Genomic DNA, 26787 nt, shown 5'->3' with positions numbered 1-26787 from the left:
CTCTTATGTTTGCATTTGCCTTGGAAAGAGATGACCCTCTTTTTAAATTTTTTTTTTTTTAACGTTTATTTATTATTGAGAGACAGAGACAGAGCATGAGCAGGGAAAGGGCAGAGAGAGGAGGAGACACAGAATCCGAAGCAGGCTCCAGGCTCCGAGCTGTCAGCCTAGATAGAGCCCGACGCGGGGCTTGAACCCACAAACTGCGAGATCATGACCTGATCTGAAGTCGGACGCTTAATTGACTGAGCCACCCAGGCGCCCCTGACCCTCTTTTTAGAACATGTTTGGCTCTATTGATTTTTTTTTTTTTTAAACATGGGATTGGGAACTCTTTCGTGATTTTTAGTTAATTCTGAGTAGGAAAAACACTGAAAATATTTGAAAGTAAAAGGAAGATGAGGAGTCATTGTTTAGTTTTTGGCATTGACAAATACTTATCAGTCTTACGTGGTATTCTGAGATGGTGCACTCCTAGGTTACCAGCCGGATTCAATTTGAGCATGACTCCCTTTTGGGGATAAGGAGTAGAGTTGGAAAGGAAGTCTCACTTTGATGATTTAGGTTTAAGGCACCTCAATTTCTGTTAAGGCAGAAGGGTATCTTTATCAGTACTAATATTGTTAAAGTCACTCTGGAGTGGTCATCTTTTCTTTTACAGTGCTGCCTCTAGGGCTTCATTTTTCCCTCAGAGTAGCAGTTAATTGGGTGAACAGAATCAAGATGCATGTCTGCCTCAGTATAAAGAATTAATCAGGGAGCTTTCCTATAAAATAATTAAATAAAACTTTTAATATCAAAGAATATTAAGCAGTCCTTTGGTTAGATTTTACCTATTTTCTTAGGTTGTTTTTTTTCCCCTTTTTTTCCTAATGTTTATTTTTGTGAGTAAGAGAGAGCACGAGTGGGGGAGGGGCAGGGAGAGAAAGAGGGAGACACAGAATCTGAAGGATGCTCCAGGCTCTGAGCTGTCAGCACAGAGCCCGACGCGGGGCTTGAACTCATGAACCACGAGATCATGACCTGAGCCGAAGCCAGACGCTTAACCCGCTGAGCCACCATGCGCCCCTACCTATTTTCTTGTTAAGCTAGGTCTCCATAATTTGAAGAACTAATAGTTCCTTTCATCTTTTTGATAAAAGTAAACTGGTGAATTTTGACTACCAACTTTCTGAGAGATCTCAGGTCATTGGGTATGAATGAGAGAGGAATGCTTACTGCTGTAGAACTAAATGAATTTTTTTCCCCCCCCCAGAAAATGACGACTTATTTATGATGCCAAGAATTGTTAATGTGACATCATTGGCCACAGAGGGAGGTTTGGTAGATATGGGTGGCAGCAAATATCCTCATGAAGTTCCTGATGGCAAGCCACCTGACCACCTGAAAAGTACTGTCAGGAATGAAGATAACTCCTTTGAAGATTCGGGTAGAATCTCTTCCAGAGGCAGCCATAGAGATGGCAGAGTGGCACTGGGTCCAACACCAGTTTTTCTGGCAAATAAAGATTCTGGTTTTCCACAAATAGTTGATGTTTCCAGCATGCAAGAAGCACAAGAGTTCTTACCCAAAAAGATTGCTGGTGAAATGAGAGGTATTCAATATAAATGGAAAGAGTGTGAATCTAGACGGGAGAAACTGAAGCCAAAGGAGTCCACATTTCATAAATTGAAGATGAAAGATCTCAAAGACTCCAGTATAGAGATGGAACTGAGAAAGGTAGCATCAGCTATAGAGGAAGCAGCGCTGGATCCCGGCGAACTGCTAACTAATATGGAAGATGAGGATGATACTGATGAGACACTGACTTCTCTGCTCAATGAGATTGCCTTTCTTAATCAGCAACTAAATGATGACTCTGTTAGCCTGGCTGAACTGCCCAGCTCTATGGATACGGAGTTCCCAGGGGATGCTCGACGGGCTTTTATCAGTAAACTTCCTCCTGGGAACCGAGCGACTTTCCAGGTTGGCCACTTGGGAACTGGTTTGAAAGAGTTGCCTGATGTACAAGGGGAGAGTGACTCTGTCAGTCCTCTCCTCTTGCACTTGGAAGATGATGACTTTTCTGAGAATGAAAAACAACTTGCAGAACCAGCGTCTGAGCCAGATGTCCTTAAGATTGTTATCGACTCTGAGATAAAGGATTCCATCCTTTCTCACAGGAAAGCCAGTGATGGAGGGAAGAGTACTTCTGGTGTCCCTGCAGAGCTTGAAAATGTGTCCTCACCTCCCATCCTACACATGAAGGCTGGCCTAGAGAACAACAGCACAGATACTTTGTGGAGGCCTATGCCAAAGTTAGCACCTCTAGGTTTAAAAGTAGCTAATCCTTCTAGTGATACAGATGGTCAGGGTCTCAAGGTGATGCCTTGTTTGGCACCTATAGCTGCCAAAGTTGGACACAAAATGAACTTAACAGGGAATGACCAGGAATGCCGGGAGAGCAAGGTGATGCCTACATTGGCACCTGTTGTGGCCAAATTGGGCAACTCTGGGGCCTCACCAAGTTCTGCAGGGAAATGAACTTTCCTGTCCTCAGGCAGAAGCCACGCTATGAGGGAAACCTCCTTTCTCTGTAGGCATCTGTTTATTTGTGTCATGGAACTGTGATCCTTGACTTTGATGCAGTGGATGATGGTAGAGAAAGGGGGGTAGGGTGCTGACCTCGGTATAAGAAATTACTACTATGAAATTCTGATCATGTTAAAATGTGTTACCTCACTTGTGGTGCTGGGTCTCCTCATCCTCTCTAAGAAGATGTGATCCATTACTGAACACGAGGTGCCCCTCTTACCCAAGGAATTCATAACAAGACTCTAGGTCCATAGTGGTTCCTAGTTCTTCCCTCCCAGAGAAAAAGCTGCTTGAGACTTTGCAGTTGTTATGGGCTGAGTTGTAGTGGATAGCTATTGTTTATGTGGCTTAAGTCTGAAATCCAAGGAATGTGATGCACTCGGGCAAAGGGATCCAGAAGAGAGTTTTTAGTTGGTGGTTCGAGTAGGGTGAGAGAGGATGGGTACCATGGAATACCAAAGTGAAATGCTTTGTGTCATTCAGCAAAATATTCTCTTCTGTCATATCCCAAGTAGCTTCCATTTCCTTATCTTTCAATCAGAATTACAAATCCAAGCCTTCTGGTAAAGTAGGAATGCTTTTAACTTTTATTACTGAGGTGATTATTTTCAGATGTTAAAATACTAGCTCTCCCTTACTGAGTGTTGAAAAGACATTTCACGGTACCAGGGGTTTCTACCTGGGATACATATTTTGGAAGTAGGCATGGAGGGAGCCCTCCCCTTTTCACATATCACATCACTCAAGAGACAGCTAGAATGAAAAGCATTCCCTGCCCAGACCAGAGACCGCGGCCAAAAAAAAAAAAAAATTGTGGGGCTGGATATTTCCCAAATCACACCAGCCTCCTGGTGCTTGAAGGTTTCATTCACTTTTACCTGCACAGGATGTAAAGGAAAGAAAAGTCACAGTAGGCACTCTTTACCAGGGAAATGAGGCAGTATTTGAATCACAAGATATATTTTTTATTACCTGCTACCATGGATTCAATGATCTGTAGAGCTTTTTCACTCATAAGCTGTCAGGGTATGGAGGACTGACAGCCTGTAAAGATAAAGATATTTATATTTTTGTATAGTTGTTTTCATAGATTTCTCAAAGGCTGAAGTTTTCAACCTAGAAGATGAGATTTGTATTGAGTATAGAAATGATGTTTCCTATCTAGTTTGTAAATAATCATGGTGCACTTGAGGGGTCTCTTAGAAACTCCTGGGGGCAAGAATCACTATTCTGAAAATGTATAGATTGGGATTTAGCTGCTGCATTTTGCCTTTCTTAAATAATTATATTTTGGAATGTAACCCCTGTTCTGTCTTCATTGACAGGATTTGCTTGTGTTGTGAAACACTAACACAAGAGCTTCCAGTGCCTGGGCTGTGCCTAGGTGATGCTGTTTCTTCTACATCCCCCTTGCCTTCTTTATGCCAAATCCCACTCAGCAGATCTTCAGATGTAGGTTGTTGAGGCCAGCTTTGGAATAGTTCTAGCCAGTGAATTAGTACTTCCATGGTTGGTTCCCTTTCTAGTAACTCTGGTAATTAGATTGAAAAGGGTGGAAAAATTTCCTCTGCAATTGCAGTGGGAGCAAATTCTTTGTTGTTATTGTGCTACTTGCCTTTCTAGACCTGCTCATCAGCATTCAACCTTCCCTCCTCTAAAAGTTACTGAAGAAGCTTGAAGTAGGTAATGAGTGCCCCTTAGCTTCTCATTATCCCTCCCACTATTTACCCAGCAGAGTTCATTCAATGCCTTAGCCAAGGAGTCCAGCACCTGTCTCCCCTGCTAATAATTGACCTTGGAGATCCTAGTATTTTAATCCAGGTATAGCAGTTTCCCATTATTAACTTGCTTGTCTCGTCCTCACATTTCCTCCTGACTTCCCAAGGCTCTTGTTATGGCTTTTGAGGGTCAGCCAAGGAGAAGGCAAGTGAGTGAATAATCCTCAGGAAAAGAAGGACCATTCTGCTTCTGAACACTTTTCCCTTTTTAGAAGAAAGTAAAGAGGTAATAATCAGTTCTTCATGCAAAGATATTTGACTCTGTTCATGCAAAGATGGAAATGAGAGATGATTCCAGGTCTGCAAGAAGGCTGCAGATGTCCTTACAAACTCCCAGGATAATGGTGGTTTCAAGACCTCTTAGAACGAGTAAGTTGTGAAGGCTAATTTGAAGGAGGGCTCTATCTTCAGAACAGTCCGGCAGTCTTGACAGAAATCTCAAATCTCCAAAAACTCCTACCCTTTAACCTTACCCCAAGAGAAACTGATCTATGAAAATGACATGTGTGATTGTGAAAGATGTAGTTGAGTGAGAGGAGTTGAGGAACTGGGAGGATAGTGAGCTCTCACCCTAACACTATAAGAAGCATGATCTCAGTAGACCAATAATTCGCCTTTTTATACATCTGTAAATAAATGGAATGTTTTTAAGAATATAATTATGTCAGATTTAGCCTTTTCTTTTATATATTAAATATATATCTTTCCTTTTCTGCTTTTGAAAAATGACTATTTTTTTAGAAACGTAAGAACAGAAGTTTGGTGAGTGGAAGGCAGAATGTATAAACTTGAAATAAATCAGTTATAATAATGAAAGGAGGACTTGGTGTTGGGAGGTTTGTGCTGAGTTGGAGTAGAGAAATCTAATACCCGGAGTCATTTGAGAGAGGTACCACTGAAGTAATTTTATCATAGGAATTCCTTACTGTTTTCAAAGTTTCTGACCTGCCATTTGGAGAGATTTTTGCCAATCCTTGTAGCGTGTTTTACATGGAGACTTCAAAAATTTCCACAAATTGACAGCAAATGTTCGTCTCAAGAAGTTGTTCAACAGTGAGGAAAGACTAGCCTCATAATACCAATGTGTGCAAGGTAATATATCTGTTACCTTAGAGAATAACAGGACATAAACACAATCTCAGGGGCTAAGGACAGATGTTTTTAAAGCAAGATATATGTTAACTAGTATCACGATTTACGAAAGATTTTATTTATTAAAGGGGTCCTTTAGACGTTGCACTACTCTAAGATCACATGGTACAGTGTTTTGTGTTTTTTTTCTTCTAATTACAATGGTTTTAGATATTAAGAAGGAATGGGATCAGGTGAATTGAGAGGTAAATGCACTTTGCAGACGGGTCTGAAAAATGGTGATAACCCTTGTTCCTCATGCCCACATTAAAAAACAATGCATAGAGTAGGCTGCACATTTTCAGGTACTTCTGTAGAGAATGATGGATAACCAAGAATCTGAGTACATTTCTTGCACAAAATGGTTGATTTTGAAGAAAGTGGTTGTAAGGGCATCAGTACTTCATGTTACTGTTCTATTACCTCTAATGAAATTTTACATAAATATGAATGGCTGGAAACAGAGGAAATTAAAGCTGAGGTATACAAAACTCACTGCCATTTGGAGAAAAAAAAGATCAGTCAAAAATGCATTTTTGAAACTAAGAGGGAAATAATTTGATACATACAACTTTTAAGCTGAGGCATAACTGACTGAACTGCTCTGCAGAGATATACAACCATTGAGTAATAGTGTAATGGAGGCGTGTGTGGAGGGTGAGAAGGCTAAACCACAAAATGATTTGGGAATTTTGAGACAAATCTAAGCTCTACTAAATTCTTCTATCAATACAAACTCTGCTATTAGAAGAGATTTTGTTAAATATTTGAAAGCAGTCTTGGAAGCATTGTTTTGAGATCCATTCTGTTTCCAACTGCAAGCATCAATCTCAGCTGTCCGACAGTGCCTTGCATGTAAAGGTGCTCAATAAATAATTGAATTGATGAGCAAATGTTTACTCCAGCCTGTTAGTTTTCCAGGGTCTTATAATTGCACCTTTTTGCATGTTAAGCCTAAGGTGAATTTTAAAATCTGATCTAATGAGCATAGTGCAAAACAGACAATTGTATACATCCATTCCCAGACAGAATTTTAAAATCTGACAACCATGTATGTTTAGGACACACACAAGCAGAATAAAAAGTGAAATAGTGAATGGATGGTGAAATACTTAATATAAGGGTCAACTGCATTTGGAGGGTGGGTTGGGAATTATTTGGAGAAAAGGGAAGAATGGTTTTATTCACACTGGACTTGGGACTGCTATTTTCTGAGGAATTAATTAAGCATGGGAACAGTCTAGATCCTATTCCCATATTGTCTATTCAGAAGCTGCAGGGTACCTAGACAATAAATGTACTAAATGGTGAAGAATTGATAATATGTGGTTTTGGCCTTAGACCGGGAGTACCCAGATTCTAGACTTAGAATATCTCATTACACTGTTCTCAGTTTTATCACCTTGGTCATTTTAGACAATGAAATTAGCTTGGATTTGCCTCTACAACTTGAGCTTCAGATGAGAGTAATTTGGGGGACATTTTCTCTAAGGGGGTAAACCAGGGTACCTTTGGACAGGAAATGACCAATGACACTTTGTAAGCCCATTCACCTGGCCACAAGTGGTAAGTGAGAAAACCAATAGTGGACACAAAAATTGGTCCACAAAAATTGGAGAGAATTAGGGAGACTCTTGAGTGTGGAGGCAGCAGTTGGTGGGGCATGTAGCACACAAGTAAGGACAGCAGGTGGCACTATTTATTAGTGTTACATTGGCTGCTACCCCCTAGGAGGTAAAAGTAGCAAGAAATTTAAAGAACCAACTCCCCATTTAATACTCTTGGTGGCTGACCCTTGCTTCTTCAGATTTGAGAAGTAAATGTGAAAATCCCATTTTGTGTGTAGTGGAAGGGTAGGAAACCTCATGCCATCTAGGTGCTTTTCCTGATTTTTGTTTCAACTTGTGAGCTTTGCAGATCTCATTTTTAAGTACATGGCTACCATACACACAAGCGCATACCTCTGCCAAATGGCTATACAAGGAATGGGTTTAGGGGTTCTAATCCTTTTGCTGACATGTCATCTCCCCTAGGGGTTCCAAAGATTTGGATAGGGTGAGACATATCCATGTACGGTTTCTCTGGGGCCCAAGTCTTTTGGCTCACATTAACCTTTCCATAGGTAATTTCTTGAAGTAGCAATGAGGCCAAAAGGCTTCTAGGAAATAAACTCAGGTTGAGACACCTATGGAATAATATGAGTGTTTCTGTGCGCGCGCCACTCCGCACCCCCAGGATGAGCTCGAAAAAATATATCACTAAATATAGCGCCAACAAGCTTGACCGTGACCTCGCCAAAGCAACAGTACTAGGGAAAAGGAGCAAATCTTGACATGATAAAAGATCTGGAGCAAGAAAGTCTGTTAACTCCAGGTGAGAGAGCGTGGTGAGACATTGGAGCCTAAAGGAAACGTTATTTCACAGGCACATTCACTTGTCTCTCCCTTCCCTCGCACACCTGAAGCTCAGTTCATGGCTGTCATCTCCCGCCCCCTTTTCTATCATGGCCAATCAGATTGCCCAGTTCAAAACACTTCTTAGCGATCTTAAGAGCTATTCAGGAGTCATTTGCAAGCAGGTCTACGCGCCGGGAAGGCGGTGAGCAGAAACGATTCTAACCGCTTTAAATCCCAGCACTTGGGGTCGATGGGAGCAGACCCTTAAAGCTGTACCTCAATCTTATAATTTTGAGCAAGGAGTTGGTTTTGGCTAAGGTCTCTCGGGCTTCTCAAATGCCAACCGCAGCACCATGGGGGCGTGGTTAATGTCTTGTTGGGACTCAGGGAAGTGCAGTTCTCTGGAGGACGAGGCCTGATAATACCATAAAAGGCTGGTTGTCTCACTTCTGAAGGCACGTTCGTTGACCTTCCTTTAGGAGCGATACCCGCGATTGCCCTGTGCGGAACCCTTAGTTCTCGAGTCTTGTCTCTGCTTCCTAGCTTCATTGGCTCCGCCTCCATAAGCCTTACTGGTCCACTCTCAGAACGCCCTCCTGGATACAGACCGCACCCCCTCGCCTCGACTCCGCCTCACCAGCCCGTAGCTTGGCCCAGGCGGTAGTTCGCGTTTTGAGCCGTTCGTGCCACCATAGCTGCTGCTGCTGCTGCCGCCGCGGAGCTGAAATCGCCGAGCGCGATGCCTGAGGGCGCTGTGAGCGGGGTGGCCCCCGCGCCCTGGGGCTGGTGAGGCTGGGCCCGAGCGGGGGCGCTGGCGAGTAGCTGGGGCTGCTGAGGGAAGTGAAAGAGAAGGGTCCAGTCTCCTGCGGAGGGCCAAGGGTCGGGGTGGGGGAGGGAGGCTCCCGTGGCAGAACCGGTTGCCGGGCCACAGCGAGCCCCGCAGCGCCGAGTGTCCCCACGGCCGCCAGCTCAGGTGTCCAAAGCCCCCGGCGGGACTCCTTAGTGGCCTAGGGGACCTCCTTCTTTAGACACCGCAGTTGCCATGGGAACAGTTGGGCATTAACGGGGACCAGACCAACCACCAGCCCTGCTAGGGCCAATCCCATCCCTCCGGCTAAACGCCTTTGGCAGGCGTGGGCCTGGCATTTCTTTGCAGCTCAGGCTTGCCCCCCCCCCACCCCCCCTTTTTCATGGGTTTGTCCTTCAGATGTAACAAACAGCGCGGTGCTAGAAGGCAGGTATGAGAAAGAGGGAGAGGGTAATACCTAGAGATAATAGCTGCAGACACGACTAGGCAGAAGGTAAGGTGGCCTCTGCCATCTCAGGTCAGTGGGAGGGCATACTGGAAGGACCTGTGGAGTGGGAAGGCAGTGCTGCTTTTGAGACAAGTCCCAAGATTGGGCCAGGAACTGTCCCCTGGGGCTCCTCATCATGATGGCTGTGGAAGGGTCAACCATTACCAGCCGGATCAAGAACCTACTTCGATCCCCATCCATCAAATTACGCAGGAGTAAGGCAGGAAACCGGCGAGAAGACCTCAGCTCCAAGGTGAGTCCTGGTATTGGGAGGCACTCCTTTCCAAGCCTCCCCTCCTCTGCTCCATGTTCCTCTTTTGCCTTCCTCTTTCTTAGGAAAGAGGAGAACTAGAAGCTCCTGTTGGCTCTAAAGGAGCAAGTGTGCCCATTTCTGCCCCTTAAGAAAACAATGATTTGGTTTTAGGTTAAAGGAAGCAGCAGTGGGCATGGTGAGATTTCTCCATGAAGACGAATAGGAGGAAGGCAAGCTGGATTCAGTTGTGGCCTCACTACAAACTAAGTCTGTGCTTGGGGAAGCCAGTTCATAATTGATGACTCCGTTTCCCTTCTTGGAAGAGGGTAGTGGGACCACATATCCTGTGAAGGGCTGAGTTGTGACTAATGTAGCTGCAGGTGTTAGTGTCACAGCTGAGGTTATGCACGACAGGAGTAGCAGAATGAACACCTAGTTTGAGGAATTGATTTGGTAAATGCGTTTGCCTGGGGTCAAAACAAATTTATTTGCCTTTTCTAGAAACCTAAATTAATTTAACTGGAGCCTCTTGGCTTCTTAGGAATGATAACATGCAAGGAGCCCGGTATCTACCAGTAAAACAGACCTCCTGGTTTGTCCTTGAACATTGCCTATCTCATTCGCTCTCTGCCAAGAGCCACATCCCACCCTGCTGCAGAAGTTCCTCAGAGGCCTAGTCCCTTTCCATCCCCTCACTTGTCTGAGTATTGGCTTTATGCTTTCTTCAACTTTGTTGAGCCTCCACAACTTTGGGAATACAAAAGTAGACTAAATTCATTTAATCCCTAAAAGAATCTGGGACTTTGTTCCCACAGGATCAGATTAGACTTTTGTGTCATATTAGCAGCCTATAAACACAGTAGCCTTGTGTGGTGCAGGATTGCTACAGGGAGAGGCATTTGAGACAGCAGCATTTTACTGCCTTGCCTGTATCTCTTCAGAGATGAATAAAGCCAGTGAGAAATGATTTAGAGTGCTAATGTACAACATGGCAGGATTGTGGGAGGACTTAGTTCAGATCTCTATCCTTTAGCAGAACCTTACTTGGATTTGGTCAGAGGGAGAACAGCTTTCCTGTATGTTTCAGCAGGATGTTTCAATTCAGTTGAAATTGGCTATAAGGTTCCATGGCAGTGGAGATAGTGACCTATATTAGGAGTCTAATAGGAGTTCATTGTTCGTATTCTGCAGAGGTAGGAGTAGGTGCCTGGAACTTAGACACTGTCTTAGATTTGACAGTGTTCACTCACTATGTTGGATCATTCTTAGTGCTGCAAGTGCTCTTATTCTTGGCTGATAACTTGACAGTGACTACCACTATTAGAGCAATCTTCTCATATCTTTTGACCTCTTTTTCTGGCCAAGAGTGGTATAGGTAGTAGAAATGTATGATGGGAGTTTATTCTTCAGTGTTAATACTTACTATAATTCTGGTCTGGAATCCAGAAGGTACTGTCACCATTCTTTAAAACTTCCCGTATCACTCATCACTAATGCATTCAACAAATGCTTATTGTGTGCCTGTTATGTGTGGAATCAGTGATGAGTAAAATATCCTGGCCATCAAAGAGCTTGTGGCTAGGGGCACCTGCGTGGCTCAGTACTTAAGGGACCCTTGGTCTCAGCTTAGGTCTTGATCTCAGGGTTGTGAGTTCAAGCCTTGTGTTGGGCTCTGCCCTGGGCGGGAAGCCTACTTAAAAAAATAATAATTCTAGGGGCGCCTGGGTGGCTTGGTCGGTTAAGTGTCCGACTTCGGCGCAGGTCATGATCTCAAGGTCCATGGGTTCGAGCCCCGCGTCGGGCTCTGTGCTGACAGCTCAGAGCCTGGAGCCTGTTTTAGATTCTGTGTCTCCCTCTCTGCTCCTCCCCTGTTCATGCTCTGTCTCTCTCTGTCTCAAAAATAAATAAACGTTAAAAAAAATTAAAAAAAAATAATTCTAAGAGCTTGTGGCTAGTCAGACAAACAAACAAATAATTACAACATGGCATGTTGAGTGCTTGTCTTAGAAGTAAGCCTAGAGGTGTTAAGGGCAGCACAGGGGAGGGATCAGCTTAGGGCAATTAGGAAAGACTTCAGAGAGCTTGGGATGCTTGAACTGTGAGTCCTGAGGCAAGAGAGGAGGAGAAACTCTCTAGGAAGACAGTGAAAAAGAGAATCCTTGTGGCATCACCATTAAACATCCCTGTTTCAAATAGGAATTCGGTGTTTCCGACTGCTTTAAATGGCTTTGTTTGTCCTAGAGCTGTGAATGAGGGGAATACTTAGCTGAAGTTGAATGACTCTTGAATAGTCTTGACAGCAAGAGGGCTTATGTCTCTTTTTTAGCACCCAAAAGTATTTGCTGTCTTTGTGTGCCTAGGACCCTACAGATGCCTGATCACCCCCCACTCCTTATTGAAGACTCTACCTAAGATGACTCTAAAAGCCTGCCCTGTAGCAGTCCATCTAGGATCTGAGGTATAAAGCTTAGTGAGCTGCTCTAATGTGTGTTGGCTGTGGGTAATCATGGTAGCAGTCAGAAAGCTTGTGATTCACAGATAACTAACTCTGAAATAAAATTTGAAGACCAGAAGACATAGGCCTTTGAGGATGGTTGTAGGGGGCAAAGAAGGTGACAGAGGGCCTTTATGGAGCTCTTACCTCAGATAGCCTGCTGCTTTGAGTCATATTGTTCCTCCTGTCTAAAGTAGCCTTTTCACCAAATTCTCCACTTACTTTTAATTTTTTTTTTTTTTTTCAACGTTTTTTATTTATTTTTGGGACAGAGAGAGACAGAGCATGAACAGGGGAGGGGCAGAGAGAGAGGGAGACACAGAATCGGAAACAGGCTCCAGGCTCCGAGCCATCAGCCCAGAGCCTGACGCGGGGCTCGAACTCACGGACCGTGAGATCGTGACCTGGCTGAAGTCGGACGCTTAACCGACTGCGCCACCCAGGCGCCCCCTTTTTTTTTTTTTTTTAATTTTTTTTTTTTTCAACGTTTTTTATTTATTTTTGGGACAGAGAGAGACAGAGCATGAACAGGGGAGGGGCAGAGAGAGAGGGAGACACAGAATCGGAAACAGGACTTTTAGATCCAACTCTATATTTACTGGAGCCATAGAGCCTTCTCTGATTAGCCCCGTACCTTGGGACCAATCTCTAATTGTTCTTTTATGTATGTCTTCATTTCCTTCCTTCTTTCTTTCTTTCTTTCTTTCTTTCTTTCTTTCTTTCTCTTTCTTTTTTTGTGAAATTTTAAAATATTTATTTATTTTTGAGAGAGAGGGAGAAACAGAGCACAAGTGGGGGAGGGGCAGAGAGAGGGAGACACAGAATCTGAAGCAGGCTCCAGACTCTGAGCTGTCAGCACAGAGACCCAAGGCAGGGCTTGAGCCCATGAACCATGAGATCATGACCTGAGCTGAAGTTGGAGGCTTAACCAACTAAGTCACCCAGGCACCCCTGTATGTCTTTCTTTTTACTTTTTACTTTTTTTAATCTTTATTTATTTTTGAGAGAGAGAAAGACAGAGTGTGAGTGGGGGAAGAACAGAGAGAGAGGGAGACACAGAATCCCAAGCAGCCTCCAGACTCTGAACTGTCATCACAGAGCCTGACAGCGGGCCTCAAACTCATGAACTGCGAGCTCATGACATGAGCCAAAGTCAGACACTTAACCAACTGAGCCACCCAGGTGCCCTGTGTGTCTTTATTTCTTATGGTCAAGGGCCTTGCCTTTTATTTCTTTCACATCACAATACAGTGTAAGGTATGCAGTAAATACTAAATGAATAAATGAATGAAAAGAATAAATGAATGATGTCAAATATAGTGGGGATAAACGTGGAATTCCAGAAGAATAGGAAATAATTAGGAGCAGATTTGTGACCTCTTTAAAGAGAAATTGAAATTAGGAATAATGTTGAAAAAGAAGTAGAGATGTAGCCTATTTAGGAGTGAAGAGCCCAAGTGAGAAGGGGAAGTACATATATGCAGAAGGTAGTGCTCATGAAAGACTTTTTAATTCAGGAGAGACCTAGTTGAAAATATGGCTTAAATATGGTTAGAAGCTTGAAATGAAAGCCAGTAGAAATGGGGGTTGAGAGTATTGATTGAGAAATGGGTAATTGAGAGCTGGGATTTGTATTAAACTTTCTCTAAGGGAAGGAAGTCTCTGCACTGAGATAGAATTGGAGAAGAGTAATTTGAGGTTTTATGCCAGATCTGCTGAGTCTCGATGAAGTGTAACTCAAAGTTATCAGTTGTAAACACCTTTCAGCTTCAAATCCTGTACAGTTGTCAGTTCTGCCTTTCATCTCAGCTGAGGCTGTGTTTTCCTTCAGCATGTGTGTGCTCCGGGGAGCTAGCCCTCCCCCTCTTTTCTTCAAGCTTCCGGAAGATTTTTATGTGGAAGGAGCTGGGTCGTTTTTCTGTTTTAACAAAGGACAGAAATGGAATGAAGCCGAGCAGGCATGATTTCATTGAGGGATACAAAAGGATTGCCTGTGCTGGAGAGCCGTTAGATTTTGAAAAAGTAAGTGAAGAGGTTTTGAAATCCTCCTCCTCCTTAATAGCCATTTATCCAGTCTGGGGTATGTATTATTCCTTTGAAAACAATGGGCAAGATGACTTGGAGCTTTCTTCTAGTTCTCTGTTTTTATGGATACAGCTCTAATGTTTTCTCTGTCTCATTTTCCCCCACAATTTGCTCATGTCTCATTGTATGGTGGAGCCTTTTCATATGTGGCTCTAAGAAGAGTTTGTGTAGGGGATTTTCATGGAAGAGAAAAAACTGGCAATAATCTAATTTTCGCTTTTGCTTAGTGTTTGAGTCCAGGTATTAGTACTGAAACTTTTTTTATTATTAAGTTTATTTATTTATTTTGAGAGAGATAGAGTGTAAGCCTGAGCGCAAGCATAAACGGGGGAGGGGCAGAGAGACAGGGAGGGAGAGAATCCCAAGCAGGCCCTATGCTGTCCATGCAGAGCCCAACGTGGGGCCTGATCTCATGATCCTGAAATCATGACCTGAACCAAAATCAAAAGTCAGACACTTAACTGACTGAGCCACCCAGGTGCCCCAGTCCTGAGACTCTTTAATCTGCCTCCTTGGTGGTGGGGAAGCATATTCATTTTCAAAGCATTCATGGATCAATGGTTCAAGCTTGATGGCTCTCGACTTAGGAGAGGAGACAGGACAGCAGTGAGATAGGATATTTGTGCAGCATTTCAAAAATGCATATTCCTGGGCCCCATCCTAGCTATATGGAATCAGAAGCTCTGGGAATAGAGTTTAGTGGTTGTGGATATATTAAGCTCCACCAGAAGTCCACTGCTGGGTTACGAACCCCTGGCTTAAGTGCTAGGACCCTGAAGTCTGTTGGCTTCATACCCAAGTCCTCATTGAGGCTTCTTGAGGGTATAGAAAGCTAGTCCATTAAGTATACTCTTTTCCTTGAATAGTTATCTCCACTGTGTCTTTTAGACGGATTGCTCTGTAAACTATTATGTCAGAGATAGATCTGAGAGAACTGCCCTGTTGTAGGGTCAGATATGAGGAACTGATAATTGCCTTACTAAGACAGATCAGCAGGAATTTCCTCTGTGGGCAGGAATAGGAAACTTTATGATAATATCCCTGAGTCCTGGCCAGTTTTTTATGTCACCATTCCACTACCCACTTCCCTTGGCACTCATAGGAACCCAGAGTTTTTAGTGTTTAATACACACTCCCTGGGCTCCCCACCTACAATTAGATGACAAAGGATAGAGGGCCCCTGTGGGCAGGAGCCCTGCCGCTCACCAGCCTTTGTGAATGACCTTGGGCAACTTCTTGCCGAGTCTTCTGTCACTGATATATTCCTCAAGTAAGGCTTGTAAAGTGTCTTGAGATCCTCAAAACAGGTGGCGTGCAATGAAAAGTGTGAGGTGTTCTCCTGGTTTTGTTCCTTTGATCTCCGCTTCATTTCTCCTTCCGGTGCCTGCAGCTGCCCTCAGCCTTCAAAGTGATTCTCACTGGAGAGAGAGAGGATTCTTCTCTCACCAGCCCAACTCTTCCTTTGCTGTCTAAAATAGCCCAGGCTGTAAGTTGTCTTGCAAAGCCTTCCCTCATCTACTTGGTCTCACTCATTTCAGAGTCTGACGGCACTGCTGCTTTCCAAGTTTCTTTTCCCCCCTCACTTGTAATTTAAGGCAGGTGTCCCCTGTTGGATCAGTTTGAGTCACTGTCTTATTTCCTGCCCATATTTTGAATGTCTTTGGGGCCATTGGGATTTCTCTGCCTTCACTTCTGTCTTCTCTTTGTCACCTGTGTGTTTTCATTTCTTGACTTGTGAGAAAATGTTGGTAGAAGTGAGCCATCAGCCTGACTTCTGTGACCTCTCTGTCAACCCACTGAATCTAAAGTTGGGCTTGTGGCTGTTATCACTGCCCCTTTGTTTGGAAGACAGTCCAGGGCTTGAAATTTGGGACTTTGTTTATTCAAACTAAGCCTCTCTGGGAACGTGGTCTGTTGCATTGTTGTTCTCAGAGTATCTGTTGGTTTTACTCTATGGGCTGACTGCAATGTTGGTAAGAAAACAAGCTACAGTGTTTTCAGTAGGATTTGTTGTATTATACATCACATTCCCACTGCTACAAGTTAAGTCTCTCCTCTGGGCTCCATTGTTTAATGCCGGACAAGGCCGGGTTTTCTGTCAGCTTCCTTTTACAGCACTTGTCAGTAGAGTTGTGTAGTGAGAGCCCACCTGCTTGGATGTTTGCTGAATCGAGTCCACATTGTAGGTTTTACCTTAACTTCTGTTACCTCTTAAAGAAAGCTCCGGTAGGGGAGGGCCAGAAATAAAGTGAGTATGACAGACACATTGGGCACTGTGGATCTTTAAGGTTGGTGTTTTTGAGTGTTCACATTTCCCACACCTTGGTTTCCTTCTTCCCAACAGTTATATCAGCAAGTCTACAATGCTTCTTAATTGGCTATATCATTTTCCTCTTGTTTTGAAGGGCACTTACAGAAGACTGAGTTCACATCACAGGATGGGTATCTCCTCTTAGACTTCTAGGGAGTAAATTCCACCCCCTCTCATTTTATCACACAGAATGTTTGTAATGCTTCTCTGGTCTATAAAACAGTGGGTTTTTTTTAGACTAGATTTCTAAGTTTATATACTTTAATCTCTTCCTAAAACTGGAATGAAGCTGAAGATGGTTTCCCTTCCCTGCCCCTGCTTTCATAGCTGAGATTTAAATTTACTTAAGATCTTGGAACACTTAGTGAAACCACATGGCTGATTTTTTTTTTTTTTTTTCCACTGTGTCACATTCTCTTTTGGAGGAATCCTGAGAAGGGAGTTTCTTAGGTTCTCCTGGATTTGAACATTGCTTCTCATTCATGCTGAGTGCCCTACAATTTCTAACTTCCCATATGTCTCATCAGGCTTTGAGTTTGATATTCCTTTAGTGGTGCCTCTGCTCATTTCCCCATACACTCAGCTGACCCTGTTAAAGGTGCTGGCACTTCAAAAACAAAACACACTTTAAAAAATTATGAAGTATAGCAGATACAGGAAAGTTTGTGAGGTATTATAGTATAATATTGTATGTAATTCTAATATAGTCCCCCACGTAATCACCACCCAAAGTCAAGAAATGGAGCACTACCAAGGTGTTGGCAGTTTCTGAGGATGTGATGCTAACAGTGTCATCAAGGTAGGTGAGGGTGGAGATGAGGTTTATGTGTTATGTGGTTAATATGTTTTTTTTTTTAATATTTTTAACGTTTATTTTTGAGACAGAGAGAGACAGAGCATGAATGGGGGGCAGGGTCAGAGAGAGAGGGAGACACAGAATCCGAAGCAGGCTCCAGGTTCTGAGCTGTCAGCACAGAGCCTGATGCGGGGCTCGAACTCACGGACCGCGAGATCACGACCTGAGCCGAAGTCGGATGCTTAACCGACTGAGCCACCCAGGCACCCCTAATATAGTTTTTCCCCATCCATTATGAATTTGTGCTATTCAACATTCTCAGGCAGTGTCCTTACTGGAACCACTTTTTCCAACTTCTGTTGTCAGTGCTTCCTTTCCTTATCTTACTCTCCTAAAATCATACTAGAAATAATAATACTTGTAGTGGTAATAATGACTAACATTTATTGGCTTTTGCTGTGTATGTACTGTGCTAAGCATTCTACATATATTATCTCATTCATGTTTTACATCACCCTACAATAAACACTGTCACTGTCACCATTTTGTAGGTGAGGAAACTGATGCTAAGAGAGGTTAGGTGGGTAGCTGGTGGTTACATAGCCAGTAGGTGGAGGGACTAGGATTCAGACCTTGGCTATCCTAACTACAAAGCCTACCTTAATCTTTTTTTTTTTTTTCTAAATTTCTTTCTTTATCTATATTTTTTATGTTTTATTTTGAGAGAGAGAGAGCACATGTGCATGAGCGGGGGTGGGGTGGAGAGAGAGAGAGAGAGAGAGAGAGAGAGAGTGAGTGTCTGAAGCAGACTCCACTCTGCCAGCACCAAGCCCGATGTGGGGCTCGATCCTTTAACTGTGAGACCATGACCTGAGCCAAAATCAAGAGTCGGATGCTCAACTGACCGAGTCACCCAGATGCCCAGCCCACACTTAATCTTGATTCTGTGCCTCTCCCAGGGAGTCTTCGTGTGCACAGTGTGACACTGAGCATATAAGTATGCCTAGTATTGCTATAGCCAAGAGTTGCACCCTGCGTTCAGCTTGGAAAAGGGCAGTACCTGAAAAAATACACGTTTCCCCCAACTTTCCCCATAAAAGTTGATATAATGAATTTCTCAGACTGTTGTGGAGTCATCACTTGGTAACCCTCCTTTATACCTCTACATCCTTGCTTTTCTTCTCACCCCAACCCCCGATTTCCACTCCTTGCCTTGTGGTACCATTAGGAACAGTTCAACTTGTGGTTCTGTGGGTACGTGAATGTCAAGTTGACAGGGTGCAGTTTAGTGGCATTAGTTGACCTTAAGCTGAAAGTAGTTGCTGCTTCTCTCTGGGGTTGGAGCGAGGTGGGGGAGTGCAGTGGAGACCAACAGATGCCTTGCTTGTTTGGGTGTGTGGGATTCGTGGCCCTTGAACCTGTCTTGCCCTTAGTTGGCAGTTGATTGTGTAGCTCACACTCCTGATTACTTGCTAGTTCTACCTACCCCAAACCTCTCCTTTTTCTCTGTACTCCACCTCTTTGTTACTCCTGTGCCTGTCCCTACTCACAACTGATCGTATCTTTGAAGCTGTGGAGAATCGCTGAGTTGAAATGCCTATGTTCTATGGGGAAAAAAATGGATCTAAAAATGCCATGTGCCGGAGCCAACCTGGATGATGCCAAATGGAGTTCAGTGAACATGAAAAAGAGCAAAAATGAGGCCATTTGCCCACCTGACTCTGGTTGAAAGGCTCCAAGGTTGCTTAGTTCCTTGAGCAAGTGTCTTGCCTCACCTCATCTCAAATTTGTATTATTTTGATTTCTTTTCTCAAATAGGCAGTGATGATAACATCATGGGTAAAAAAGCACGGGATCTTAATACATGCTTTCCTGCAGCTGCCCCAGTTAGTCTGAGGAGAGGAAGCCCCAAGCCAGGTGGATTGGGTGGAGGGCAGCCCACAGGCAGTTTGTGATCATGGGGGAGGAGCTCAGAGCATGCTCAGAAACTCTGACCCTTGCCACCTCTCAACTGCTGCGTTGGAGAAAAGCAAGCAGCTGCTTGTCAGAACTAAGTATGCAACAGGCAGGCTGTGGGCCTCCCTCTGTTAGTTACCCTGATGCTCATTGGTCAGGTTCTGTTTGGGAAAGCACACAACATCTAAGATTGTTTTCATATGACATATAACCTGTTGCAGAGTTTTCTAAACACGTCCTTTCTCCTCATGATGTCCTTCCTTCCCCAGGCTTTTTGCAAAGCCCCCACAGCAGCTGTCTTAGACGCTTTCCCTCATAGCAAACCCAGAACTGGCTAGCGAACATGGTTTCTAAGAGTTAATGTGCAGACAGAGGAGTGGGTAGGGGCAAGAGGCAGTGGTCTTGTTAAAATGCAGATTCAGATTCAGGCCTACCCTGGAACTCTGCAATTTTACCAAGCTCCCAAGTGATGCCCGTGCTGCATTTCCTTGAGTCAGCCATATATTGAGTAGTCAGGCGTGTGTGTGCATGTGTGGGGGAGGGAGCTGGCTTCTCTCTCATTTGTAAAATTAGAATACTGATGGCTTCCTCCTTGGGCTGTTGTGAGGATTAAAGGAGATTTAATGAATGTGAAAGCACATTGTAAGGTCTAAATAAGTTTATAGCTGTTAAGGGGTTGCTAATATTATCAGGGTCCATGGATTTCTAGAATATTAAGGAATTTTTTTCTAATTTTCTGGCAAGATTTTATTTTTTCAAGTTTCCGTTGGTGAGAAGTTCTTTTTTGCAGGTTCAGCCTCTTCTGTTCCAGCATTGAATCATCCTCCCTGTGTAGCTTTTTATTGTGACCTATCCTCAGTACCTTTTTCTTGCCAATATTCTAACTTTTATTAACAATCCTGACCAAAAGGAAGGCTTTGCAAATATTTTTTTTTTTATACGAACGACTGTGTAATTTATTATTTCAGGGCTATGAATATGAGTTTTGGGAACTAAAAAAGTCAAAACAGTAAACCATGGGTGGATGGGGATGAAAGTCCTAATTTACCTAATTTACTATGTCTGATGAGAAACCACTGGAGTGATGAGCATATTTTTTAAGAGCAATACCTTCTCTAAAGATAACTTTTTTCTTCTTTGGGAGCCAATTCATTTGTATTGAGAAATAATTCAGGAAATGAATTAGTCCTAGAGCTTCCTTTCAGACTAAGAATTCAAAGGCAGAGTGAAAATGTGTTAATTTTATAACCCATTGTTTTAAGTGTCTAATGTAATAAGAGTGAAATATTCTCTTTAATGTTTACTTAAAGAAGATATCCACAAAGATGTGGGGAAACAAGTGCATTCGTACCCTTACACAGTTGGTGAGAGCATACACTGATCCAGCCTTCCTAGAGGGAAGTTTGGTAATATCCATTAAGAGAAGAGTTAGTAGATTCATATCTTTTGATCTAGCAGTTACAATTCTGGGATCTGTTCTATGCAAACATTCATACCACACAAACGTGTATATAATTGCTTTTTTTTTTTTTTTTGGTGTTATTTACAATAGTGTAATATTTGAAATAATTCAAGGAACCATCAGTAGGGCATTGGGATACATCATAAAATGAAATACCTTCACCTTCCTGAAAAGAGGTCAGTCTATATGTACTGATGTTACTGATGTGAAAGGGTATTCAAGATATATTAAGTGACAAAAAGCAAATTGTATAACTGTCTTTTATGTTAATGACTATTTATATTTTTGTTAAAACATGTATGTTAGTATATGCATAGAAAAATAAGTGAGGCTATAAATACCAAACTGTTGTTAATATTGGTTACCTCAGGGAGGGTTAGTAGATTATGGTGGACATTCACTGTCTGCATTTCTATATTTCTGTAATGTTGGAAATTTTTACAGTGAGTCTGTATTATTTTTGTAAGTAGAAAAAAAACCCAATAAAAATAAAATCCTCTAATTGAAACATGTGTATTTCATATTTAAATCTAAAAATTTAAATTTAAAAATCTATGCTCATTCAAGCACAAAATTATGCACAAATGTGAAAAATATATGTGAAATAATAATAAGCTCGGGTTTTTTTTAAGTAATAACAGGGCATAAAAATGTTTTCTCACAAATTCATCATTAACTTGTTGAATTTGAAATAATCCATTGTTTGTATCTTCCAGAAATATTTCCTTGGTTAGCTTTGGTAAACAAAATATTTTTTAATACTTTCTGAAGTGCATGTGCTTTCTGAGAAGATTTTTTACACAAGTAGTATAGAGAAACATAAGGAAGAAAACAAATTCATAATTTCAACATCCAGAACAACTGCTTATAGCTACATCCATTTCTGAGTACAAAGGACAGGTAAAACTCTTTTAAAATAATAATATTATCACTTTTATTTAAAAAGTTATCTCTGATGTTTTTAGAATTAGTCTTTAATTATAATTTAAGTCAGATTTGTGAAGAGCCATGCCGTGCGTGTATTTACTGAAGTCAAGGACAAAACAGTTTTGTTTGTAATCATTTAAAGCACATGGATTATTCCATTCAGTCCTTCCCCAGTCTTTCTGGAAAAGTACCAAAATCTTGCTTCCTGCTCCACCTTCTAGGGCTGGCTGTGAGAGATGGGGAATTCTCTAGGAGTTTAAAGAACTTTACGGGGTAAGATGAATCGAAGACTTTTCACAAATATTTTTAAAGTATTAAAAATAGACTCAACAAATACATAGTAAACACTGTGCGCTGTGCTATAAGCATAGTGTTGTAGATACAGCCTCTGCCTCCCAGGAGACTAGTAGGAGAGAGATGACAGATCCATAAAGAACTTCTGTACAAGGTACTAAGTAGCACATACCATCTGAATGATGCAAATTAAGTGCTTCTGTAAGAGTACCAATGAGGGAGGAATCATCCTGGCCAGGGTGATCATGCAAAGAGTCACAGGGGATGTGATATTTGAGCTGGTCCTTGAAAGGAAGGGTAGGATTTCAGTAGGGGGTGGTGGAAGGGAAGGGCATTCCTGGTAGAATAAGAATGTAAACTAAAGCCCCAAAGCACCTTTCCAGAATAGTGAATAATCCAGATTGACAAATGCACATGATTCATATAGAGGAGTAGTAGGAAATAGAAGAAAGGTAGGATCAGTTGACAGAGAGCTGTGGTTGCTAGGCTAAGACATTTATAATTTATTTAGTTGGCAGTAGGAGCCATTGAAAGTTTTTGAGCAGGGGAGGGACATGATCGAAGCTCTGCTATAGAAAGATTATTCTGACAGGTTGAGGGAAGGGAGGACAGGGTCTGCAGTAAGGAAATTGATTAGAAAGCCATTGCTATATATAGGAATGTGGTGCTGAAGGGCCTAATCCAGGGTGTTGGCGTTTGGATTGGAAAGGAAGTGAGCGTTTTATAGAGAATAGCATGTTGAAGAAACCTTCTTTCTTCCCAGGGGAGTCTCATGGCACAAGTTGGCATGATTACCGGGGTACCAAGAGTTCTCCCCATTCTCCTTTTTGACCCAGATTACGCATTCACTTCGCACACTTAGTCCAGTTAAGGAACAGTTAGTATTTTCCCTGGTTACAAAGTTTGGAAACCATGAGATTAAGAAAACTCAGGCGTGTAGAGTTGGTGAATGAGGAGGGATCAGACCCTTCTTCACATGATCAGATTTTTAGTTCACAAAGCGTTGTTTGTGGTTCTGGTCTTGCTGTAGAGAGCACTGACTCTAGAGAAGAAAAAAACTTTTTTCCCTTGTTCTCGTTGCTTAAATTGAGGTACCTTCTATCCTTGCCTTGCTGATAACTGGAAGAGAGAGAGAAGTGCCTGCTCTGTACCAGGCACTGTGTTGTTAAAGCTGCTCTTTGAACTTGGGTGGATGCTGATGGTTTTATTATAATTGAGTGCTTTAGCTAGAGGCCCTGGTTTCCAGAACTCAGATTTGAGGTCTGATGCTGCCCTCACCTTGTCCGCCATTTGCATACGAAATTGGATTCTCCTGCTTCTGATATTGTAATGTCCGTTGCCTGGGAAGTGAGTGTCAGCTGTCCATGTTGACTGTAGGTTCTAGTGCTGGCTGGACATGAGCAAGCTGTGACCAGGTGGGATACTCTGACATTGGAAGACCTCTATTTCTTTTTCTCTGCCACCATTCAGTGAGGAGAGGTCATAACCCATTTTTTAGATCCATTTTGGCTACTGATAAAACATGCTAATTAAAAAAATTTTTTTGATGTTTATTTATTTTTGAGAGAGAGCTCAAGCAGGGGAGGGGCAGAGAGAGGGAAACACAGAATCCAAAGTAGGCTCCAGGCTCCTAGCTGTCAGCACAGAGCCTGACACAGGGTTCAAACTCATGAACCATGAGATCATGACCTGAGCTGAAGTCAGACGCTTAACCGACTGAGCCACCAGGCACCCCAAGACCTGCTAATTTATAGGGATGCCTGGCTGACTTAGTCAGTAAAGCATGCAACTCTCAATCTCGGGTTGTGAATTCAAGCCCCACGTTGGGCATGGAGTCTACTTAAAAAAAAAAAAAAGACTGGCTAGTTTTTTAAAATATGTTAAAGGTAGCAGGAGGGGACCTTATTGCCCTCTACATATCCTGTGCCCTCTGCCTTCTTCCTTGGTTCTCAGACCTGTCCCTGATGCTACCACAAAGGCATGGTGACTTCTCATTTACTCTTTCACACAGATTGCGCCATTTTGGTGGTTTTGGAGAAACTGAACTTCCTCCTCAGATCACCAAAGTTTCTGGAACCAGGCAGACAGACCTAGATCTAAATCCTGGTTCTTGCACTCACTACTTAACCTGATTCCTTCATCTATAAAATGGAGATAATACTAGTCCTTTATAAAGTTGTCAAGGGTATGGGGTGGCTGGCTGAAGCATGCAACTCTTGATCTTGGAGTCATGAGTTCAAGCCCCATGTTGGGCATAGAGCTTACTTAAAAGAAAAACAAACAAACAAACAAAAACTTGTCAAGGGTATTCAATGAGACAATCTTGTAAAGTACTTAGCACAGTTCTTCCGCGGAGTACACATTCAGTGAAGGATAGCTCTTACAGCTGTAGATCCTGTCTCTGCATAAGACCATTCACACCCCATGGGTCTGGATATTCTTTTATTTTTATGTTTATGTTTACTTTGAGAGGGAGTACACGTGTGTGAGCACAAGTGAACACCAGTGGGGGATGGGCAGAGAGGGAGGGAGAGAGAATCCCAAGCAGCCTCTGTGCTGACAGCGGATTGATCTCACAAACCCGTGAGATCATGTCCTGAGCTGAAATCAAGAGTCAGACACTTAATTGATTGAGCCACCCAAGTGCCTCGGGTCTGGCTATTCTTGTGAAAATACTCAGAACGTTGTTTCCTCCTTAGTCCCAGGAGGGACTGAAATTTGAAAATAAGAAGGCAAAATGCTTTAATTTAAAAGTTCCCTACCTGATTATTAGAGCCCCTTGGAGAGCTTGAATATGCAGATTCTCAAACCCAAGTCTATATCTATTGATTGAGAATCTTGTGGAGGCAAGGGATGGAGATAGGGCAGGATTGATATCTGAAAAAAAAAACAAAACCCTGTTAAACCCTATGAGTAATTCTATTGGTAGGCCAGGGTTGGGAACCTTTGTTCTCTAGTCTTCAGGGGTTTATGGCTAGAGGTCACCTCCTCCCAAGCGGTGGCAGATTTACCTTCCTAGAAGCTGAGGCTATTTTAATCCCAGCACCAGAGAATTGGCTCAGCTCCAACGAATGCTGAACTCTAAGCTCGGGAGCCTGGTTTTTCTGTCATATTGGAAGTTATTTGTTTCTGGGAGCCTTTGTGGTACAGACATTGGAACTACAAATCAGCCAGACAGGATAGAGACCAGGAGCAGAGTGAAGAGGCAAGATCTGTTCTACAGTCTTGGAGTGGCCATCGTGTCCCTTCCTGCCTCTGACCAGATGGCACTTTGGACTCTGAAGGAGCAGGAGTGAGTGAGCTTGGGCATGATACCCGCCTCCCCGCCCCCCCTTCCCAGGCTAGTCATTGGGTCTCCGTCCAGCTGGCTAAGTCTCTGCACAAAGCCTGTCGGCCTTGGGCTTCCTCTGTGGCTTTTACATAAGCAGCAATTCTCAGAATCTGGTTGAGAATCTGCTTTGTGAGATTAGAGTGTAGTGTGTGGGCAAGAGACAAGCATAGTTATTCTTAACCTGCGGGAAGGGAGGGAAAGGCGGAGAGTGCTCTGCCATGGACAGGTCTGTGACATGCTTGTTTATAGAAACAGCAAGCCCATGGTTTGGCTGGAATGACTTCTAACTCAGGTATTTATAACTTGTATTAGTGGGATTGAGAAGTGGAGAAAGAGAGAAGGAGGAAAAAAGAAATTGGTGGCAACAAAACATGGCAACAAACACAGAGATCGACTTCCTCCCAGTTGCTGGAGTTTCTTTACCAATTTGAGATCAGCTAAATCCTAGATGACCCTGGTCTTTTGTGGCTCTGGCCTCTTAGTTCTCTTTCTTAAGGGAGCAGCTGCTGACTTGCCATCGAAGGCTCCCTGTAGTGGCCTCTCACACTAAGAAAAGAAGAGCAAATCCAAACCAGTCATTAGTTCATGGGCTCAAGCAAGAAGCCCTTCTCTAGCAGTGCCATTGTCTTGGCTCCACAGACTGGATCTTCCATTGACTAGTGCCTCTACTCTAGCTCTTGTGGACTGATCGGATCTAGGGATGAGAGAGAAAGAGAGAGAGCAAGTAGAAAAGCTTAGACGGCCCTGCCCCAGGGTTCCTGGGATCACGTGTTTAGAGATTTGGGCCTCTTGGGACTTTGTGCTGTGTGCCACCCGTGTCGCAGATGGCTCTAGAGTCTGGAGAGTCCTTTTTGTGCCTCTTCCACTTCTTTTTGGCACTTCTATCAATTACCCCTCTTTTCTGGGAGCTCTTCCCTTCCCTGGCTTCCTGGGTCTCCTCCTTTCTCTCTAATTGCCTAGCATCCCTACTCTAAAGATAGGTGTTCTCCATGGTTCTGTCCTTAGCCTCTCTCTCCCTTCCCATCTTCTCTTGTACTTTCATGATGGTTTTCACCTCCATGTGAGTATTTCTGAGATGCCCATTTCTAGCCCTGATCTCTTTCCCAAGCATTTAATTCCGTGTTTATGTTGCTAAAGTGAATGTTTGTGATTCCTACTAAATATCCCTCAAGTGTCTTAGATTTAGCACGTCTAAAATAGACATCATTGGCTCCCATCCTTCCTCCTTTGTCCAGACCCAGGTCTGCTTTCTGATCCTGGCACCATTTCTTTTCATGTTCCCTATCTCTGAGATTCAGAATTTGAGTCTTCTGTCTTCTTCCTTCACAGTTGTGTGGTGGCCATGCTTGCCAATTCTATTTGCTTTATTACTTTTTAATCCATCATGTCTTTTCTGCTCTCACTATCTTCATGCTAGTCTAGATCCTCATTACTTCTCATCTGAGCTATTGTAACAGCCTTCTAATTGGGCTTCCTGCCTGTATTGTCTCATATACATCATCACCAAAACATAGCTTTGATTGTGTCTCCAGCTTGATACCCTTCAGTGGCTTCCCAGAGCCTACAGATAACCCCACTTAGTTTGGCATTCAAGGCCTTTCCTGGTCTGGTTACAGTCTACCTCTCCTGACTTACTCTCCTAATACAATCTGCTTTCATCATTGCTCACCTGCTCTGTTATTTCCTTCTGCCAAACTTTCGTTC

At 43.0% G+C, this 26787-nt stretch overlaps 2 protein-coding genes across 18 annotated transcripts in view; both read left to right on the top strand.

Annotated features, from left to right (window-relative positions):
• The window catches only part of MGA (MAX dimerization protein MGA), a 167294-nt gene extending 162122 nt beyond the window's left edge, over positions 1-5172 (top strand). For all 13 annotated transcript variants that reach the window (XM_078448509.1, XM_078448508.1, XM_078448510.1 and 10 more), the window contains one exon: positions 1256-5172. In XM_078448509.1, the coding sequence (XP_078304635.1) occupies positions 1256-2523 (1268 nt within the window). In that variant the 3' untranslated portion in view covers positions 2524-5172. The remainder of the gene's footprint in view (positions 1-1255) is intronic.
• A 107-nt stretch (positions 5173-5279) lies between these two features.
• MAPKBP1 (mitogen-activated protein kinase binding protein 1) overlaps positions 5280-26787 on the top strand; it is a 56604-nt gene continuing 35096 nt past the window's right edge. For 3 of the 5 annotated variants that reach the window (XM_060618877.3, XM_060618878.3, XM_060618876.3), the window contains exon 1: positions 13007-13943. In XM_060618877.3, the coding sequence (XP_060474860.2) occupies positions 13647-13943 (297 nt within the window). In that variant the 5' untranslated portion in view covers positions 13007-13646. Of the gene's footprint in view, positions 9428-13006; positions 13944-26787 lie in introns of those variants that run through there. The other 2 variants (XM_060618880.3, XM_078448516.2) reach the window with 1 other exon arrangement.

The sequence above is a fragment of the Panthera onca genome, chromosome B3 (assembly GCF_046562875.1).
Source record: "Panthera onca isolate mPanOnc1 chromosome B3, mPanOnc1 haplotype 2, whole genome shotgun sequence".
NCBI classification, from domain to species: Eukaryota; Metazoa; Chordata; class Mammalia; order Carnivora; family Felidae; genus Panthera; species Panthera onca.
This window is presented reverse-complemented; position numbering and strand designations above follow the sequence as displayed.